Consider the following 22,702-nt stretch of genomic DNA (forward strand, 5'->3'; position numbering starts at 1 on the left):
GACGAGCAATATATTATGACAACAAGGAAAATAGTGTGTGATTTATTACAATAATAGATTTTTGTAAAAAAATAGTAATTTAAAAAATGAAACAGTCAAGCATGAATGGGATGTAAATCCCAAGGATAATATACAGCAGGCTGCCTCGATCGCGTTTACGTACGCGCATGAGATGGCATGAGCCATCAGATTCCGACCTCTAGGCCGGCAAACGCCAGCTTTCCATATAAATTACATTCAAAACACTGCGTCAAATATCAATTCCTCACATAAAAACCGCTGGATTGATAAAACATATGAATATGCGATTTAATTCAGAATAGTCCGGGCGCAAATGTCATGAGTAAGGCACTCCATGGTCATTTTTGAGTAACAGCCGTGGAAGATGTCTCAATTTCTTCGTTAGGTCTAGCATAATAAGGATCGTGATGATGATAAGTCGAAATCACAGGCAAACACCTCGGAAACAAGATGGCCGCCAAAATTTTCAGGGTTTTGCTATATCGCATGCACTTCAATAACCGTTCAAGTTATTCAACCGTTTTTTTAGACGAAAATATTTTTAAAATCTTCCTCTACAAATTTTGTTCTATAAAATTTTCCCCTAAAACGCATATTTTTTTTAGTTACAACCTTCAAAAGCCCAAAGAAACGTTTTTTCTAAATTTGTTCGAATTTCATTCCATTTTAACTTTATTTGTGCAAGAGATACAAAGAAATTTTGAATCTTTGAAATTTAGAGCGTTTTTCAACTTTGGAACGATATATCTTTCTGCGCTGTACGTCGAAAAATGAGTTTTCCAGCGCCCTCCAAAGAAAACCCTGCATGATTACTGGTGCGTTTTTCCATATGCTTGAGGTAACAAGCTAGAACTATAAAATCGATTTTTCATGACTACTTTAAGATAGAGACTTGCAAATGGTCTCAATCTCTTCGTTACAACAAGACAAATAAGAATATTGATGATGGAAACAACGAAAATATTCGACATCATTGAACTATGATGTCGTATGGTAGTCTGTGTATGTGCGCGTGTGCGTGTGTGTGTCGTAGTGCCAACTTATTCTCTCTTTATAGTGTTTTTGTTTCTAATCAGTGTAGAATTATTATTATTGATGATTGTTAGTATATTTATTGTTTCTTTTCATGGAACACAAATATATAAAGGAAATTTATCATATTATTTAAGACAGACTGTTGTTTTTTTTATTTCAATGTGTCCATGAGATAATTATGAATGCAAAGAAAACTTGTGTAAAGCAAGAATAGATCTTAATTATAATTCAAATACTTATCATTCAAAAACTAATTATAGATTTAAAAACCATATCATTGATTTTTCATAAAATGTTTCAACTACCTTACAGTATGGTAGTGAAATGTGTTTTATTTGTTGATAAAATAACAGCATTGAAGTCATTAAAAGTCGTGATTATCTATTTTTCATAAATTGGGATAAATAAGAATCTTTATAATGTTTAAATGATGATCATACATTCTTCCCGAAGAAGTTAACTAGCAGTTCTTTCCACAAACAAAAAAGGACCTACATAAGAATGAAATTTCTAAATGAGAATCAACATAAGAGAAAGAACTAAAACGATGCAAAAAACTAAGAGAAAGTACAAAAAACGTATTTGAAATGGTATGTATTGAATCGAATCATGTACTCAAACGATTTGTTTTAGACTCGCCAGTAACATTGATAGGATTTTTATTAAAAATTGCTTTTGATAATGTTTCAAAGAGGGTAAAATGCTGAACATTTTTATGTCACTCACTTCTATATAAATAGTGTTGATAATTAATTTGCTATGAGGGCTCAAAGTTGGGCATTTTTACGTTTGAATGTATGTTAAGCTGGGCCGAGAGGTCGGAGCATGACGTCATACCAGAGCCAGCTGCGTTCTCCATGCGTCTTATGCAATCGAGGCAACCTTCTATACTATTCTTGTGTAAATCCTACATACTCCTTTCTGATGGACTTTTGTAAGGAAAATCAATGCAATCGAAGATATCTTTTTCGCTTTCAATCTTGACAGGATTACCAGGAACACCTGCAAAATATAACATGATTGAGAATATGAATTGAACCAGTAAACAGTACCTTCTAGTACAAGTAAAATGTAAATTAATGTATAAAATTCAGCAGTTAGCCGTCATTTTCCTTATAAAGAGCAAATTTTAAAAACATCGGAATCAATTTAGTGCTATATTGTCAATCATTAACAAAGCTATAGCTTGTTGAAGCGAGAACTAGTTGAACCTAACGCTCGCCGCTCCATGTTGTCGCGGTCACTGGCATCCACTATTTTAAACCAGCTACACTATGCTTCCACCCTAAAAAGGTGTTTGAGAAAGGAAGCGTCGCTAAGCAACTTTCTGATGAGTGGTGACATGCAAAACATTCGGTAAATGCTACTTGACTTTTTTAGTCAACTTATAGACGTGCTTCTATTTCTAGTGAAACTTAACCATTTATAACACATTAAATAAATTTACCATTACAAAAATGATGACCTCATGCAAAGCAATTGAAGAGAATGAATATAATATGGCATCATGAGAGTATAGATTTAAAAAATGGATTCAAATAGTTGGTGTTTGTAAAATCTTTAGACTGATGAGCCACCTGGGTTGAAGAACTCGCTCATGAATTATAATTCTGATTTCAAAATTCACAGCTTGTAGGCCCTTCTGGGAAAAATATTGCTTGAGAGAAGCCTTATCTTGAAGCAATTTGCGCATCAAAAAGACGAAAATTGCCACCTTCTATCAGCTATTGTCCATTTATGAAAATAATTATTTTATTGACTGAGAAAATCTCGCATGATTTTTAAAAATGCTATTCTATTTGCTGTTCTATTGAAATCTCTGGTTCGAATAAATTTACAATATCCCATATGACTTTTGTACGATTTTATCTATTATTGAGTATAATCTATAGCAAACAATACACTGTTATATTGAGAGCCTATATCCTTTTTTGTCTGGAAAAGGGACTAAGGAGTAAGTAAATTTTGTTTTCCAACGAACTTGATCTGTAAAAAGGTTAGTAGTGCTCAAAATTTGAATCTGATTGATTCAAAGCGTTCGAAAGTTATTGTAGATCAAACAAAAACCAAAAGGACAACGATTTTGGCCTTCAACCAAAAATGGGAACTCGCTGACACTCGTTCAAGTATACTTTTCTATTCAATAGATTGAACGGTAGAATGCTTTTACTGCCCATGACTGTATGCTGAGTTGGATATGATTGACTGGTTCCATAATACAAAAATAGTAGTGCTCTACAGTACCCATTGATTGGATCCATAATACAAAAATAGTAGTGCTCAACTTCCCCAAGTAGTGCTGTGATCATCATTTTTTAAAAAATGTTATTAATGTCACATTTGGAATGTTTGTCTAATCTGTCTTATTTCTACTTATTGAATTTTTAATATTTAGTAACATGTTAAGACTCGAATGTTTGTATATAATTCTATATAAAAAATTCCATGGATTAAAAACTTCCAAAGATTTCTTTCTTTTTCATTTTCAAACAAATATTTTCTGGTGTTGAAGCAGGCTATTCTGAATCCAATTTATTGAGGTCTAAGAAATATTCATGAAATTTTTCATAGATTGTACACGTTTTTGGAAAACACAAGAGATCAATAGTTATCACATTAGAAAATAATGCTTCGCTTACCAGTACAACCTAGGAAGCGCAACGTATATTCATTGAGGGTGAAGTTATTCTGCAAAGCATGAGCCCGCATCTTCTTGTTGAATAAATCACTTCCGGTAAAATATAGTACAGCACAATAATACTGATCGTATGGCGTTATCCTGATGTCCAATCTTCTGGCATCATCTTTAAATTTGCAAACTCCCTAGATATTCAAAATAGAAATATTTTATTGTGATCGAAAAAAATAGTAAATAAGAAAAATTTGACTAAGATCTTGAACTTTTAGAGGAAAAATGTCAAGGTAACAATTTATAGCAGTAAAAAAATAACATAATATTAATTCAGTATTGAGATTCAACATCCAATATTCAGATATGGATCATTTAGCAGTTCAACAACAAAAATTAATTGAAGTTGTTTTCCATGACTTTACAGTTGATAATAACCCTTCAAGTTTGGGCACTTTGTTTCAAATTCTGTAATACAAATTAAAGGATTAGAGATGTATTAAAATGAGACAATATGCCGAAAATGAGACATCTCTTGATTGCACACATAACAGTAGTTAATCCAAAATTCAATTTTCGGGTTTCAATACACAATTTTTAGGAATATTTTCGGTGAATCATATAATCAATCAATCAATCATTTTATTCAGTAAAATGCATTACAAAATTGGTCCCGCTAAACCTAAAATTTTTTTTACAGGAAAAAAAAGGAAAAATGTCAAGCCCAGATTGATTTTTACATTTGAATAATCATTGAAAGAATTAACTCACGGTTGATTATAGTTTGTTATAGAAAAATAAATTCCAGTTATTCAACAACGGTACATAATAATGTGATTGACTTCTTATAAGGTTCTTAGCTATTCTTAGCTTCTTCTTCACAGCCTTTTCCCACTGAGGTGGGGTCGGTGTTTCGGGTCAGTCGCCTCCAGGAGTCTCGGTCGTGGGCTTCGTTTGGTCTTAGTCCCTTCTCTGCAAGATCTTGAGCGATCCAATTTTCGCGTTTCTTCCAAGGTCTTCCCCTCTTCGACATCTAAGTGGTCAATCTCTTTTCCCACATACTCGTCCTCCCTTCTCTCCACATGTCCGTACCGCAGTCTTTTTTCTTGTATTTTCTTAGATATTTCTGTAACCTTCATTCTGTTTCTTATTATTTCATTTCTATCCCTTTTAGTCACGCCGCAACTGCACCTCAGCATCTTCATTTCAGTAAACTCCAGTCTGTGTTCATGGGCCTTTCAACTGCCCAGGTCTCCGCTCCGTATGTCAACGCACGACAGTTTTACAGAATTTTCCCTTTAGTTTTTCATTCATTCTTCAATCACAAAGTATTCCAGTCATTTTCCTCCAATTCATCCAGGCTGTATTTACTCGATGTGCTAATTCGTTGTCCTGTTCTTCGTCTTTATCAATTATTGAGCCCAGGTAAGGTTATTCTTAGCATCTGACAGAAAAAATATAATAAGCTCATTTCTAAATTACTGTTTTTACAGAGAGTTGAATTTTACATAATATATAACTCCTATCTGGCTACAATCAACTTTGCAGAACTTCTGCATTGTTGGGAAGAAAAAATAAATAGCGAGAAGTGAACATAGGTCGAAAATAAAAGTTCAATTGCTGACAAAAGTTGCAATAATATTTCTACTTGCCATAAATTTGACTGCTCCAAGGGATAAAGTATCAGTTATCAACTTCTTCTCTTCTAATAGATTGACTATTTGCTTCAATAGGAATGAGGAATTATTTTTAGACAATCCTTTGGATACAAACGTGGGATGAGTGACAAGTACATCTATATCACCACTTTGATTCTTTCCACGCCTGAAAAAAAATTTTCAATTTAAAAATATAGGGGTTTTAACATTTTTAATTACACAGTAATGTGTGAGATTTTAGAGTGTTTAAAATCAAAAACAAGTTATAAATCTTCAGTCTTTCAATTTATTGTAGATACAGAAAAACTTTACATTGAATTAGGAAGTGATTGCCGAAACCGGTCATCGTGCCTTCTTATCTTTCTGATTGGATAGACTCCAGTCATTCAGTATTTCCGTCGGTCAGGTGACCACTTGCTGTCAGCTCTGCTAATTATCAAGCTCTAAAATCACTCCCCATTCTTTCTTATATGAATTAATTCACCAACACCAACTATACGAATGAATAAGCTACTGGAAAACTACAAATTATAATGATACAAAAAATAGTTTAAACTCAAATAGAACAGCGAAGAAAAAAATGAACAACAAAGAATCTAAGGCTCAAAAACCCAATCTCAAAAATGTTCGTTCAAAGCCTTTTGCTGAAGATACAGTAAGCTTGTACAGACAAGTGTGACAGATCTGCAGTATCGTTAGTGGCCGGCCTTAGAAACACAAGCTTCAGGTTCTAAGAAGCTTATTGATTCATCTAATTTCATCATAGGTTGTCATCAGTAGCCGCTTGACTGCTTCTAAACAAGTATGTTTTTATATCTTGTTAAGTTTCTGATAATATATTATATGAAAATGAAACCAGTATAAGTCTTGTACATTGGCCGATCAAGTAATACAGCAGAAATTTAGAGTAAGTCAAATTAGAATAAGTATAAATTTCAGAAGTAGATTGAATTGACTTGCCTGTAGCTTCCACATATTGTTATTAAATAGGTTGGATCCAAGCGCGAAACTGATTCTTTTATAATAGTCTCAATGTCTTGAACCTCTTCTCTTGGAATCTTCTTTTCAAAATCATCAAAATATCTGTGGGCGAAGCGAGAAATGTAAAATAATGATAGGCTAATAGAAAAATCAATACTTTATGCTGCATACAAAGAGCGGGTCTATTGAAAAGTTTATTAATAATTTATATTCTATAATACAGAGTGACACAAAAAGGATGGTCGGGTTTGTATTTAACAATAATTTTGACATTTATTATAATTGAATTATTTATAATTTTAATAGTTTATTAATAATTTACTCATAGAATTATATTAATGATACTCATAAAATCCTGCTGCTTCGAAAGAAGACATTAAGAACTATTTCCGATGCTGAGTACTTGGAGCACTGCAAGCCATTGTTTATAAAAAAATGACTGTTCATAGCTTGTTTGTTTTTATGTTAGCTGAAAATGCAAAGAAAAAATATAAATTTGTTTATATGTAGGGGAAATATTCAACACATTGTTTACCTATACTGGAATATATCCTCCTATACCAGACTTAGGAGAGTTCAAACAAGTTCAAAATTAATTTCGTTAAAAATATTAAACAAGCTACCCTTCAATGTGAGAGGAATGAAAATAAAATATTGCATTCAAGAATAGATTGAAAAAGCTTCTGACGGAAAATCCTCTTTTTTCACTAGCTGAGTATTTTAATATGGATGAGAGAATATTCAATAATTATTTCTAAATATATATTTATATTTGCTGTTGAAATTAGACTTAAAAGCAATATTTGTATTATAGTGCATAGAATTTAATAAATTACTGGAGTTTTTGTTTAAATCTTAATTTAATTTATGGTAGACGTTTCCAATTGTACATTGTGTATGCTTGAAGGAATAAAATTCTATTCTATCTAAGACCATGCCACACCGAGTAATGTCAGCTAATGTCCGCTAGTACTTGAGCGGACGTATTTAGCAAGCCATGCCACACCGAGCTTGCCCCTCAACGGTATTGTAAGTTCACTTGCACCTATTAGGAATGTCAAATTATTATTTAAATTATCGATAATTCATTATATTTTTAAAAATCATTTCAAAATTCAGAACTTCCATTGACAGAGACCAAGATGCCATGAATGATCAAGAGTCGATACTCACTTCAAACCAATCAATTGATGGTGATTCAATTTGTCTTGATTTTTATGCAGATCATCCAATGTTCTTATTCCTGAGTCATAAAGTTGTTTTGCTTTGGCGGGGCCAATACCCGAAACTCTTGTCAGAAGATTGATACTCTCAGTAATAGAGTCATTCCTTATCTGAAAATTATCGAAACATTTTTATCCCTCAATCTGAAATGAATGCTCTGAGTATGTATAATCAGTAGATAGATAGATAGATGACTTTTATTTACACATTTACACTTTACAATAAAAGTGATGTGGGCGAGCAAGGCGGTGGGCTTCCACTTAACCCAGCATTCATATTTGTATAAAGTGGGCAATTATGTCATGACGATATAAGGACTTACACACTCTTAACAAAGTGTTCTTTAAAAAGAAGATTGAAATTCGAATCTGCTTGCCAGTCAAATGAATTAGTCAAATATAATGCCTAGTCTACATGTTGGCCTTGTAACCTTGTAAGTTGGCCTGGTAATGCCTATTCCACATCTAGACCAGCTCATCTAAACCACCCATCCACACACTGGCGCTGGTCCTCATGGGGCTAACATGTGGATGTCGCATAAAACACAGTTATTGAGATAAATGCAGACGTTTGATTTTTTCTCCGTCTGTCTACATATGTCTGCATGATATACTGTGTGCGTCCGCCTTTATACACAGACGCTTTTGATCTGCTGCAGACAGTCCTAATCCAATTGAACCTGATTAATCTTATAAAGGTAAGAGAAACCAACTGGAAACACTCTTACTGTCCCAAACCTCTTGGGCGTAGTTTACAACGCTCTTGCCTTTTATCTCAGATTTGTTACCTTATAACAAGTAGGCATTAATTGCCTAAAAGGAACTCCTTATTGACACACTTTGTCCATTCACACAATTTTAACGAGCCATGGACATATCTGGACAATTGAATGAGGTAAGATAAGGCCTTATTCTGCTTGGAACAAAACAAAAATATAGCTGAAAAACTCCACTGTTTTTCAGATCAGCCTGATCTTCCAAGCAGTTTTTTTTGGATCCATAGAAAACAAGCATAGATTTATTTATTATATTGATACAGCTTGCTGTATAAAACATTTTATCGCCAGCTTTTGTTGATTGTGATGTTTCCAGGACACTTATAGTGATCTTCAGTAAAGTGAGTTCACTCACCCCCTAGTTCTGAAGAGTTACCTACAGTAATTTCAAATCTGTTAAGATAATATTTGTTACTATAATTTATTTTATTGTCAACTTGGCTTTATGTTATTCTTGATTTTTATAATTAATTTAAAGAAGAGGGTTTTCTATCGATTTTTGTCAAACATCGTAACTTACATTTTCCAGTTTTTTCAAAGTTCCCGTGGACAAGAACTCGTCAATTTTCTTGGCGATTTTGTCTCCAACTCCATCGAGCTTTAGCGCTTCTTTGCCGGATGTGATCCTCGTGGAATGAGATGCCAGTGCACTAGCAGCTGTTCTATATGCATTGTATTTGAATATGTTCCTATTCACATTTCGTTCATAATTCGATAATTCTGTAACAAAATACAGTAATTTAAATTATGTAGGCCAAATAAATATCGCAATGGTAAATTTAAAGTTGAACTCCTTATAAAATCAACTTTTAAATCTTCAATTTTCCAATAAATGTGATTGGTAAAAAATAAAAGTAGTTAGTAAAATAATAAAAAATCATATTAGGCAAGGTGGAACTCCCGTCTTTAATTCTAATTAAAGACGTCTAATCTAACTCTAATTCTTCATACATATGTTGTGAAAAATAATTACCGTAAGTGAATGAAAATGCAAATAAATAGTTCAAGTTTGAGATTGCATTAAGAATGTAGCACAGCATACCTACTGAATATAGGTAATATTATTGAGACCTGTTGACGTTACAGGTATGGGGTATTCACTCCCTATAGTGAGGTCCACGTTATAATGGCAGTGGAGAAAGACAGGAGAACAACGGTACCGATCTTCTGTCTTGTCAATGATACCGGTTTATTGATGTTAATATTAACTGTTCATTTTCGTTTAAAATAATCAATTATATTTCATTAAGCAAGAAATTATATTTTTCAATAACTTCATAATGAATTTTTATAATTAAGATAAAAACATTTTAAAAAGACGATCTGGCAACAGAGCATGGTATCACCTTGTGGGGTGGTACCACTGAGGTAAAAGATCAAAGAAGATGAGGATGAGGTAAAAGATACATCTGGTGCAGAAAAAGGCCATCCGGACTCTTTGTGGCGCAGAATTTTTGGCATATTGTTGACCTCTCTTTGTGAGTGAGAGGATTCTCACGGTTTTCAATCTTTTAATTTACAGGTAAAAAGGTATAAAAGCCTTCCACAGTAACCATACTCTGCCTACCAAGGGTGATGTGCATGACCATGGCACCAGAAGCAGGCTGAGGTCTACCAGCCAGTTAGAATTTTGGACAAGCTGCCAGTTTCAGCCAGGACTCTGCCTGAGACAGTTTTGAAGATGAGACTAAGGGCTTTCCTTAAGGAGAACCCCTTTTATTCTCTGAGTAGGTTCTATGATTGTGATCCTCAGAATGTGAGTAGATACTTCTTGCCTTAGTCTTCTGCTTGCTGTTTGGTATGTCTCGTTTGTGTGTTTTGACTTGTAACTGTTTTTGACCTGTCTTACGGCAGTTTTTTATTGTTCTTGACTTGTGGACTTAGCTATGTAGTCATGAACAAAAAAACATTATTAATATTAGCAAAGCGGGAAGGAGATAGAGCTATTCACTTTGTTGAATGATAGACAAGGATAGCAATACCATTGCTAATTAAACACTGCCATTATAACGTGAACCTATCTATTGTTTTCAAGATTTTTAATCTCATTTAATCACAATTAAATCACTTACAAATTAAAATCCCCAAAAATTATAATACATAATGTCCAAATAAATTTAATTCAACAACTTACCAATTAAAAAATCGCATAAATCACTATTTAAGTTATCTTCATTTGATGGAGCTTTCCTCTTACTCATGGTGTGAGAATTCTATTTCCATTAATTATTACCGTTCCTCAGGTCCGCTACTTTTTTTACTGAAATCATATAACATTTTTTGTATTTATTATAATTAAATAAGTAAATGATGAACTTTGCAAAATACGATATTTTATTTCAAAAAGGTGAATGGTTTCTTACCTTCAAGGGCTGCACTTTAGTATATGGGCCGCGGAATCTAACATTGAGATCAACCATGTATAACATTGTTGTCGATTTCCAAGGATTAGATGAAAAAACATGACTGAAAGTTCAAAATTTTTATATAAATTTTCATTTCTTATAATTTTTTTATGACTACAATATGTTTTTAACTAGTGCAATCTTATGTAAAATTAGATGAGGAATCCAATGAAACTAATTTCAGGTTTGTAACTTCAGTAGTTTTTGGGATATTGCAAATAATGTGATAAAAAGTGCAATTTTTTGGTTTAAAAGAGGTGAACCTGTTTTCATGGTGATTGATAGGTATTTTAAACTAATGGATTTAGTAGAATGATAAATTCTAAAGAAAGAATGTCCAGTCACTTGATAGCCTAAACTCAAAATTGTTCAAGATATTTGGGCAAATAAAAATATTGCAACTCCATTTTTTGCTACCTAGGGAGAACTTAGGTTAGAAAAAGCTTAGATTGGGGAAAGCTTAGGTTAGGAGGAGCTTGGATCAGGAAAATATTAGGTTAGGGGAAGCTTAGGTTAGAAAAAGCTTAGATTAGGAGAAGCTAGGGTTAGGGAAATCTTAGTTTAGGAAAGCTTATATTAGAAAAGAAGCTTAGGTTGGGAGAAGCTTAGATTAGGAAAAGCTGAGGCTAGGAAAAGCTCAGGTTGGGAAAAAGTAAAGGTTGGGAAAAGCTTAGGTTAGGGGGAGCTGGGTCTGAGAAAAGCTTAGGTCAGGAAAACTTGCATTGGAAAGAGATCAACTTAGGAGAAACTTAGGTTAGGAAGAAGCTTAGGTTGGGAAAAGCTTAGATTAGGGAAAAGCTAAGGTTAGGAAAAAGGTTGGGAAAAGCTTAGGTTAGGGGAATCTGGGTCTGGGAAAAGCTTGGGTTAGGAGAAGTTTGGATTAGAAGAAGCTTAGGTTAGGGGAAGCTAGGTCTAAGAAAAACTTAGGTTGGGCAAAGCTTAGGTTAGGAAAACATAAATAAGTGAAAGCTTAGGTTAGCAAAAAGTTGAGGTTGGGAAAAGCTTTGGTTAGGAGAAGATTGGGTTAGGTAAAGCTCAGGTTAGGGGAAGCTGGGTTTGGGAAAAGCTTGGGTTGGGGAAAGTTTGGGTTAGGAAAAGCTTAGATTAGAAAAAGTTAAGGTTAGGAAAAGCTTAGGTTAGAGGAGGCTGGGTCTGGGATAAACTAAGGTTAGTAAAAGCTTAGGTTCGGGGAAGCTGGGTCTAAGAAAAGCTTGGGTTGGGAGAGCTTTGGTTGGGAAAACATAGATTAGAAAAAGTGTAGGTTAGGAAAAGCTTAGGTTAGAGAAAAGCTTAGATTAGGAAAAATCTAAGGTTAGGAAAAGTTAGGTTAGAAAAAAGCTAAGATTGAGAAAAGCTTAGTTTAGGAAAAACTTAGGTTAGGGGAAGCTACGTTTGAGAAAAAGATTAGGTTAGGAAAAAAAGCTGAGATTGGGAAAAGCTTAAGTTAGAAAAAACTTAGGGGAAGCTATGTTTGAGAAAAGCTTAGATTAGGGGAAGCTATGTTTGAGAGAAGCTTAGGTTAGGGGAAGCTTGGGTTAGGAAAAACTTAGGTTAAAGGAGGCTGGGGTGGGATAAACTTAGGGTAGGAAAAGTTTAGCTTGAAAAAAGCTTAAGTTGGGTAAATCTTAGGTTAGGTAAAGCTTAGGTTAGGAAAAGCTTGATTTGATTCAACTATCTTTACAATCTTTTAAAGCTTCTGAATTGCATTGGAAGCTGAATAAAATGTGATCCTCAATATCGGTCTGTACTATGCCTATGCAAACATATTGAACTCTTCTAAAGCTAAAATACTACATTTTCTTGTATTTTTCCCAAATATCTTAACTTAATCTATAAAATTTTTTAACCTCAAATCTATTTCAATGAATTCCCTGCAAAAATCCCAATGAGATTTCGCCAATTTAGTAGTCACTAAAAATAGTAAAAAAAAATTGAAGAGTATTGAGTTGCATTTTTTTTATTTTCCCAAATATCTCAAACAATTTTGAGTTTAGGCTACCAAGTGACTGGACATTTTTTTTTAGAATTTATGATTCTACTATATCAAATAGTTTAAAATACCTATTAATCATCATGAAAACAAGTTAACCTTTTTTAAAGCAAAAAATTTGCACATTTCTTGCAATATCTCAAAAACTATTAAAGTTACAAACCTGAAATTAGTTTCATTGGATTCCTCGTCAAATTGTACATAAGATTGCACTAGTTTAAAACATATTGTAGCCATAAAAAATTTTTAAAAACAAAAATTGATATAACAATTTTGAACTTTCCGCCATGTTTTCCCATCTAATCCTTGGAAATCGACAACATTATGTTATACATGGTTGATCTCGTCTTGACCTCCTCTATTGATCTTTGTAGTATGTAGGTCTCAATACTAGATTCCGCGGCCCATATATTAAAGTGACCCCCTCCAAGTATAAGATTCATAATTTTGTGAACTAATAATTAAATAATATATGACTAAATTATAAAATAAGTAAACTTGTCAATGTCCAATCATTTCAAAAAACAAGCCTCAAGTGCACCGCCAAAGAATGATCGCAAAAAGAAAACGCAAATGGACCAAACCACAGAGAAGAAATTCCTCCTACTTACTTTGTGACCAAACATAACCAGCTTGACCACAAACCTCTCACGGTCTCAGACAGCACCGTATCGCGCATGCGTTAGTAACGGTTTTTCCCGTTCCATCAGTCAAATCTTTGATTGTAACGTTCTTTGTGATGATGGTTACCGCGTACCGTAACTGGAGCCGTCATGCATTTTGATGATGATATTATTATCCAATGATGATTTATCATTAAATTCAATATAATAATCAATATATTATCATCATTTCATTCAATAAAAGAAAGAGTACTTTTCAATAATATAATTAATAAAATATGACGGTTGTTATTTAACTAATTTTGAAAAACACTATAACTAAGTCAGCATATTGTTATTTCAAAGCAAAAACCTAAACCCCTAACCTCCCCATTTATATTTGAAACATTAATAAACATAAATCTTTGTAAAAACCCGTAATCCCTTCCAGCACATTGCAATTTCAAAGCAAAATCCTAACCCCCTAACCTATCTTTTCATCTTTGAAATGTCAAAAACCATAATTCTACCTGTACCCTAGCTTTTTCTAGCATATTGCAATTTTAAAGCAAAAACATAACCTAGCCTTATGAAACATTATTAAATATAACTTGAAATAACCTAACCCCCAACCCTTTCACATTCAATACTTTGGATTTCAAAGCAAAATTCTAACCCCCTAACCTATCCATTCACCTTTGAAACAACAAAAAACATAACTCTACCTGGACCCTAGCCCCTTCTAGCATATTGCAATTTCAAAGCAAAAACCTAACCTATCCTTATGAAACATTACTAAATATAATCTAAATAAAACCTGACCCTTAACCCTATTTTGTCAATTAGTTCAATTTGTAAATTGTCTATAAAACGATGTGGCAACCTTGCAATGCATGAAAGAAATAGCGCCATCTGCTATGTTGAATGATACACACGGATAGCAACATCATTGAGAGAGAGAGATATGTGTGAGAGAGAGACAATCTACTGACAGATTTAAGTGAAACGAACTTCTGCCAGATTTAAGTGAAATGAATATCTTACTCTCAGATTTAACTGAAACATGTACTTGACAACGATGTGAAGAACATGCAGAATTGTGGGTTGTACACACAACGAACATTATATTTTTAATGTTTCCTCAATCATAACTAATGCATAGAATGAACTTGTATATCCAAATACACACACACACATTAGTAGACATGTATCTTTAAACTCTCTAGAGAGTGATCTATGATCTTTTACATTTTTTATCGGCAATGTCATATAAGCATTTCCAGAGATCATTAGAATTATTATCAATAGCTAATGATTCATCATTATTTGAACAACCATAATGCAAATGTCCAGTTTCTAGTATATCGAGTAATTCAAAAATTTCAGATAAAATTGGAAAGTGGAGATTTTCTGTTTTTGTTAATGCAAGATCACTCACCTCATCACCCGTTGAAAATTTAATATTCTTTGCAACTTAGATCAAATTCATTGAATGAAATTGACATCAAGAGACGAGATAGTTTCTTGAACTTTGAAAAGCTATAGCAATCAACCATATTTTTCAGTTGAGTGTATGTACAGGTAAAATGTGATAAGAAACTATTTGAATGAACTTGTATCTGCACACTATACTACACACTTCTATAAATAGAATTGAGCTTCAACGCATGTGAGATCTTTACAGCTCAACTAACAAAGCGTTACTGAACGATTAAACCTAGACATTGCAGGTACAATGGAAAATGAAAACAATCGAGTATACACTAGAAATTTATTTACACAATTCACTACAATTGTTCATCACTTCCTCTTCAATTTTTATTAGTTTACTAACAGACAGTTTATGGGGTCTGTAATAGCATAGATAATCATTTATATCATTCAAATTCACTGTGATTACAAAAATGTCTTTTAGTTGTTTCACCAAATGATGATTTTCATGAGTTGAATGTTTAATTGCAATTTCACAGGCATCATACAAATCAATACACTGTTCTAACCTCATTTCCAATCCACTATCAGCTTGCATCCACTTGCACGGGTCCATGATGAGCAAATGAAGAAACTATACATATGTCGGTACTAATATAGAGAAATTGAATGGTTCCTGCCCCTTCCCACCAATGCAACATACACGAGCAGTATGATATTTCAATGATTGCATACAATAAACACATTGAATTTCTTGTCCGTTATAGAAAAAGCCATATCTTGCAAAGTTTTTCTTTTCTGTATTTGAATAGAATTGACATTTTTTCATGCTAAGCATTCTATTGTTTTCACACATGAAATTTGGAGATGAGTCCATATTTTTCATTATCAATGAATTATAATGAACAGCCGCAAAGAGCGCACATCAGCCCCCCGGATTGCGATGATGAATTTCACAGGCATTATAACACCAAGAACTTGTAAAGTAGTTAAAATTTGGTTTCTCAATTTCATCCAGTAAACAACATACATTTTTGTATAACCTTCTAAGAAACTTAGCTTTCTCTGTACCTTTTGTGTAGATTTTATCATATTCTTCAAGATAAGATATCAATAATTTGTCTGTATAAATAAAATGACCATCTTCCCAGCATATTTTGTGATAATTGTTCTCTGCCCATGTTGCTTGCTTACGCAATTTAGCATTCAATTCCGACTTTGCAAATGATGAGTTGAAATGCAACACAACAAAGCTATTTAGATGATTCACGATTCTGATTTCTTTCACGATAATTTGATTAGAATTTCCCTTGAACCAATGCATGTCAATTGTTGCAAATTTTCTACAGGAGAGAGTTTCTTCCTTCTGTTCGATGATGTGCTCTGTTTTCTCCTCCTCCTCCTCCTTTGTCCTCCTTCGTCCTCCATTCTCCTCCTCCTCCTTTGTCCTCCTTTGTCCTTCATTCTCCTCCTGTGGTTTAGGTGTACTACATCTTGATTGATAGTAGAACAAGTCTTGTTCAACGTCAAGATCACACTGTATCCCAATCGATCGTGTTTTCTTCTCAGAATTAGAAGACATTGTAGATGTTAACCGATCAAAGCTAAAACCTCAAAAGAGTAGAATTTGAAAAATGCAATACTTATATAGTTTGCGCTCTATTGAGAAATTACTGAACTTCCTTCACCATGGAAGTAAGAGGACCTTCACACATTTTCAAACATGAATCTTATCTTGTCAGTGTTTTTTTTTATCTGTTCTATCATCAATGAAATAATGCATTTGAATATTTAACCAACCTAATGAATTACAGGAAATCAATAAACGATCCTTCTTGATCAGTTACCTTTACATTAATGCTTTGAATTCTATGTGTGTTTAAAGGCATATAGATTATCGGATTAGGCGTTTCATTTATCAAATACCCACTAGGTACTCTAGGTGAGAACTCGTATATAATATGTTTCTGTTTGCCATCAGAGTAACTCCCACAGGCTATATTGCACTCAACTACAATAGAGTCAATATTTGTTATGCTAACTAAATGCTGAGAATAATACCATTTATTTGGTTGTAATATAACATTATCAAAACCAAGCATTTTTCCTATTGAAGTAGATGATGTAAAGTCAATAGGCTTATCAGAACGAATTTCGAGCTTCATAGTATTCATGTTAGCTCTTATATTAAGTTTCTTTTCGTCACTATTCAATTTAGTCTTTAAAGCTAATATAATGTCATCAACTTCATATGCACCCATATCAAGATCAATTAATTTATCACCATATTTGAAGGTAGAATTTTTACCTTTTATAAAATTTGCAATGCTGTTGTAAGTACAGAAATTAATCAATCCAATTTCCCATTCTTTATTTTTATCCAAATCGAGAATTTCTTGCAAATGTTCATAGAGATCACTTGATCTAGATCGGAATGTAATAACAACCATCTTATATGTTTTCGGTACAAATACTGGATTACAACTGGTTCGCAAAAAACAAGAGCATAAGGTGTCCACATATATTTTTATGTAATGGTTGCATGTGCTCAACATTGTAAAAAATATTTACACCTGTTTCTTTTTTCCAATATTTATTCAATTCATAAGGTGGTTGTAAATTACCAATTGGATCAAAATAGTAAACATTTGATCCACGTTTCTTATAACCAACCCAGTGTGTACCATGTCCAGATTGAGTGTCTAAATTAACAATACAATTCTTATTTTTTAGAATTTTATTAGGTAATGTATCTATCATGTATACACCTCATAGGGGAATTTGTAATAATTTACACCATTTTTATTAGATCATGATTAGACAATTCACCATCGATATTCATTTTTTCACCTTCTTTGTCTTTCTATGTTTTTCAACTCCTTTTTTACTTTTTTTCTTCGGGAATAAACTTACACCATATGGTGAGGATGTGGGGTTGGGCCCAATCAAAATACGACCACCAGTCGAGATTGGAGGGTATGGTTTCAAATAGTAACCTCTACCTGCAATATGCTGTTTCAACTGAGCAATAGCTTTTTTCTTTATCAAGCTGCTATGAGTTTTCCTAACACTTGTGCTCTTCTTTTTCTTCTTCTTCTTCTTTCTCAAACCACCGCCAAACGCTGCTTTAGCTTTCATCACGTTTGTTACAAGATAACTAAGTACTTTTTCACTAAGAGATGTTTTTGGATTCTTGAATATCTCCCATGCTGTGTTTGCAAGAGCTCTGTCTGCAATCGCTCGCAACTTATTATCACTATTTTGAGTGTATGCTATATCATGTACCTTACAGGCTCTATCTAATGAATTTATACCTTGATCACCTCTCTTTAACCTTTCATTAACCTTGGTGCCAGGCCCACACCACTGATAGCCGCCAGGTAAGTGGATTTCAGGTGATGCATTCATCAATTTATTTATAATAGTTGATGTAATGTCCCCCACAGTACCCGCTATACATTTGACAATTTTGCTAGCCGAACTCAAGATTCCTCTCCCTCGTTTCCTAGAAGATAACTTTCTTCTACATACCATTTTTCATTACCTTTCAACTCAATAGTTGATCATCGACTGAGGCTAATTAATCAAACACTTAACCTCAATCGAGAGACAAAGAAATTGTCTCACTAAGTGCTTTATATATTACTACAAAGTTGGTATGTTTTAATCAATGGGGAATACAGTTTTCTATCATCATGTGTCTTATTAACACACTTGTTAAGTATGTTGTAAGTTTTGTAGAAATTGCAAAGAATTGAATGTTCATCAATCATAAATCTATACCAATGTCTTAGACTAACATCGAGAGAAGCATCTGATGAATTGACACATGATTTGATATAAGATAATGTATGATTTCTTACTAGCAGTGATTCCTGCATCAATTGAGGTGTTTCCAAATCCCTAATCTTATTTCGTACATTTTGTATGGATTCCAATATTCTCTTACTATAATTTTGCATTGAATCATATTTTTTCAAAGCAATATGGAAAAGTAATAGCATATTCACACAACATATTATAAAGAGAAGAACAAATAAAACTCTCCATACAATTATCTTCATTGCACAACTTCTCCCTTCAAGTGTTGTAAGCATACTGATAAAAATAGATTGCAATATCTATAGTGAGTGTATAGCGCTAACAGATGGAAGAGAATCTCGCAACAAGGTCGAGACCGACATGTGGTGCATGTGCATGTGCGCGCAGCAGCAACTATAAAATAGCTTCTCTTGTGTCCAAACACTCATTGACTGTACAAGAGCATTACTATTCTTGCGTGAACTATTCTACATTCATTGAGTGTTCAGTTACAAGAGGATCTATTCTTGCGTGAACAGTGTGCTATTCTACATCTTCTTCTTTGACACAACAAACAGGTGAGAATTAAAAACAATTTTTATAAAAACAATATTACAATTTATTATTAATCACTACAATATTTACATTATATACTACTACTACTTGTAAAGCATCTCACCACAACATGGTATGACAATAAGATTGTTAAATTTTAACAATCTTAATGTCAGTCCATGTAGCAGTGACATGCTTCACCACTATTGCTAAATTTTTACAATTAGCATTAAATTTAATAACTTTTACGGGGGAAATTATGGATGAAAATCTCTGAGATAGATATACCTCAGAGATTTTCTTTGTAGATGAAATGTTTATTTTTAATATTATTCTTCTCCCGTGGTGGTTTGTTTCCTCACGAGCTGAGATGATACTATGCGGGACATCTACCGCCAGCTCGCGGAGAGGCATCCACGGTTTAGCTGTGGGTCTATTGATGATTGCAACAAAATCATCCTGATTGTCATCATCCCGCGCCGCCTCCTCTAGTAGCGGAGTCATGGAGGAGTTCTCACCTTCATATGCACATTGTTTCTGTTAAATAAAAATAAATCTATGATTAGAAACTTATTATAATTTGTTTCAGATTATCAACTACTTGTGATCAACAGACTATTGTCATAATCTCAACTTGATATCATCAGATTGACAAGACATTCTCTACACAAAGTGAGTAATATCAGTTATTGAAATAATATTTCTTGCTTCATATTGCAGAATCCAATAGTGATGCATACATCAAATTAATAAGCAAACTCTTTCAATGTACATTGCAACAAATAACTATCAACTGAATCAGTAATTTTCTTAACACATCACTTCAATATTATATTCTATTATAGCAAAAAATAATATGCATGATTAGTACAAATAATATGTAAGCATCATAATAATGAAATCAAAATATTCATCTTATTCAATTTTTGACTGAAGTCTAATCAACTAGTAAGCTTGATCAGTTCAATTTCAAAAAGTAATCATTATAATATTCATGAATTCGAAATATAAACATCTTAACTGAACTCTAATCATTTAATATCACATTGTGCATGCATGTAATATGAAGACATCTATTGGAAATTAGTTTTTTTCTCAGTATAGTGAGAAATTTATTAGATAGTAGCATGCATTCAACCTAATCACTTCAAATAATTATATTTCTTGATTTCATAAAACAACATAGAAGTTGCTCAATTCAAATGAATATATCAATGTAATCATCATATTCATGAAATCAAATATACATCTTATTCAATTCTGAACTGAACTCTAAAGTTGAATAGTTTCATTTCCTATATTACAATTCGTCATCAAGAAATAATTCTTGATTGAAATTGTCTTTCAAATCTAATCAGATTCATCAATTTCTCACAATAAATTGAACTCTAATCATTTAATATCACAATGTGAGTACATGTAATGTGAACGGATCTATTGGAAATTAGTTTTTCTCAGTAAAGTAAGAAATTTATCAGATACTAGCAAGCTTTTAGTAGCAATCTTTCAACAAATTAATGACAACATATAAAGATTTAAAGTTATCTGTTCACATTACATGTTAATAATATTTGTAATAACTAACCTTTGAGGGTACAAAGTTGGTTTCCTCATCCTCCTCCAGAAAGCGCAGCTTCCTATTCCCCTGTTGCTTGTTGGAAATCATCGTGAGCGGTACCCGTCTCAGTGTCCACTCCAGATGAGATGGTGGTGTGTCCGGTACAATGAATTCCTCACTGCTCATCCCTCTCTCCACAAAGACACCATGGCTCTTCAGCGGTGAGTCCTTACAGTCGGATGCAGCAGCAGCAGCAGCAGCACTGGTATTGGCGGGTGGAAGCTTCTTCTTCTGTGCAGCTTGTGCTGCCCAGTAAGATGGGGAGGAAGTGCTTTGTTGTTGAGAAGGAGTATCTGGAAGAATGTAGTCCTGACGCATAGATGATGAGTCCATGATGACAAGGATATGTGTAACAGGAATGTGACTAGTGCTCAAATGAAGCTGGCAAATCCAATAACCGCTACTTATATACTCATTCGTTTCTCTCTCTCTGTTTTAGGATGAGTGAGAGATAGTGCATTTTCCCGCTTATCACATCCTTGACATACAAATGCATTCTAACACGTACAGCAAGGTGCATTCAGAGAAAAAAATATCAAATTCTCACAATGCACTAATATAAAATGTCTCAGTTCCAGATATAATATCTCGAACAACAATATTTCGAATGTGAGAGCAATGTAATATTAAATCTCCTTATTAATTTTCATAATTAACATCACATGTTGACTTGCTAAATTTCTTCTCAATATTATTGTGATTTTCATTATGTTCGTTGATTTCACAGAGTTCAAGTGTGCACTACTGCATAATCACTCCAGTCTTTGAGGAGGAAAGACGTATGAAGAACTAGTCTGAGAGTTGGAGTGTAAGCAGAGAGAGAGAGAGACAGTACAGCACATCATTCATTGCATGTAAGTATGATACAATTCTTTATTTTTCTAATCATGATTTTTTCAGAACTCACTTCTTTCCTGATACTACTACAATGCACTTATTCCTAACAAATCACTAATATCTCGATTCTGATTGGGAATTACTTCTACAACAGAGTGCATATTGTACAATATCCAGCTTGTTTTCCCACAGCATCTTCTTCTTCAACATTCGTCTTTTCTTTTCCATTATAGCTCATCTTTTTATATATACAAAACGGAACATGTATCACTTTTTCATAAGGATTTTCAATAATATATTTGCAATATACACATTGCAGATATGATTTCTCATGTAAAAAATATCCATTTATTGCAAAATAGTCTGCTCTATTAATAAATACCGAGAGCTTGAATGGTTCTGGACGATGGAAAGTTAAAACTCGTTCTTCATATTGTCATAGAATATTATTATTGAAATTCTCCTCTTCACATGAAATATTATCTTCTTTGCGCCATCCACAATTTGGACTGCATCGCTCATGTTCCTTACTAGGATCATCTGTTGCCAACCAATTTTCTAAATATACTGAACAAAACACACATTGAACAACGTCAGGTGCTCACACAAATTTAAAACCCTGTTTAGCCATATTTTGAGGTGACAACAGACTTGATTCTAATTTCCAATGATTATCAAATGTTAATAACCTCAATCGTTCATGCATGAAAATCTGATCCTGAGATAACATTTTTGCACTGTACTTGCAGCTTGTCAAATCACAACTGATTTTTTAGATTAATGTTTACTCGTTTCTATATCTAATTCTGTGCCATAGTAATATATTCTTTGTTTGTTTTCAGCACCCCGCTAGTAGCAGAGATGGAGCATAGCAGAGAACACAGGGTTAGAGGCATGAGTTTGCGAGCAATTCGCCATCGCATTTCCTTCGAAAACGTAGCACCTGACATTGAAAATGTGCTTCAAAACTCAAAAGCTTGTGTTTTCGAGATAATAAGAGAACATGCTGCACATTTCGAAGGAAATGTGAAATGGTTTTTAGTACTAAATGTATTATTGTATAAGATGGTAGTTTTAGAATCAGAGGAATCCAAAGCTGTTTCATCCATTGTGAATCTACATAGCTACTCGGCCATAGGC

The 22,702-nt window shown here is 33.4% G+C and overlaps 2 protein-coding genes across 3 annotated transcripts; both read right to left on the minus strand.

The window, feature by feature from the left end:
- Positions 1-295: 295 nt before the first annotated feature.
- LOC111051738 (DNA polymerase beta) lies at positions 296-13,319 on the minus strand. 2 transcript variants are annotated; one of them, XM_039424127.1, is made up of 9 exons: positions 13,303-13,319; positions 10,687-10,723; positions 10,458-10,583; positions 8,844-9,043; positions 7,498-7,658; positions 6,304-6,426; positions 5,338-5,509; positions 3,696-3,879; positions 296-2,058 (listed from the first exon to the last, which is right to left on the minus strand). In XM_039424127.1, exons 3-9 carry the CDS (start codon positions 10,522-10,524, stop codon positions 1,964-1,966), a joined length of 1,002 nt encoding a protein of 333 aa, XP_039280061.1. In that variant the 5' UTR covers positions 10,525-10,583; positions 10,687-10,723; positions 13,303-13,319; the 3' UTR covers positions 296-1,963. The 2 variants fall into 2 exon arrangements, with proteins under 2 accessions (XP_039280061.1, XP_039280060.1); XM_039424126.1 differs by lacking the exon at positions 13,303-13,319 and adding an exon at positions 13,110-13,296.
- Positions 13,320-19,186: 5,867 nt separating this feature from the next.
- LOC120350502 lies at positions 19,187-21,811 on the minus strand. The gene is made up of 2 exons (XM_039424128.1): positions 20,693-21,811; positions 19,187-19,644 (listed from the first exon to the last, which is right to left on the minus strand). Exons 1-2 carry the CDS (start codon positions 21,056-21,058, stop codon positions 19,258-19,260), a joined length of 753 nt encoding a protein of 250 aa, XP_039280062.1. The 5' UTR covers positions 21,059-21,811; the 3' UTR covers positions 19,187-19,257.
- Positions 21,812-22,702: the final 891 nt, after the last annotated feature.

This window comes from Nilaparvata lugens, chromosome 3 (genome assembly GCF_014356525.2).
Source record: "Nilaparvata lugens isolate BPH chromosome 3, ASM1435652v1, whole genome shotgun sequence".
NCBI classification, from domain to species: domain Eukaryota; kingdom Metazoa; phylum Arthropoda; class Insecta; order Hemiptera; family Delphacidae; genus Nilaparvata; species Nilaparvata lugens.

Excerpts from the sequence above, each read along its gene's own strand:
- LOC120350502 (XM_039424128.1), bottom strand. The coding sequence starts at position 21,058 with ATGGACTCATCATCTATGCGTCAGGACTACATTCTTCCAGATACTCCT. Across the intron at positions 19,645-20,692 it reads CCAACTTTGTACCCTCAAAG|AAACAATGTGCATATGAAGG; the intron begins GTTAGTTATTAC and ends TTTATTTAACAG.
- LOC111051738 (XM_039424127.1), bottom strand. The coding sequence starts at position 10,524 with ATGAGTAAGAGGAAAGCTCCATCAAATGAAGATAACTTAAATAGTGAT. Across the intron at positions 5,510-6,303 it reads ACAATATGTGGAAGCTACAG|GCGTGGAAAGAATCAAAGTG; the intron begins GCAAGTCAATTC and ends ATTTTTTTTCAG. Across the intron at positions 2,059-3,695 it reads GCGCTTCCTAGGTTGTACTG|GTGTTCCTGGTAATCCTGTC; the intron begins GTAAGCGAAGCA and ends TATATTTTGCAG.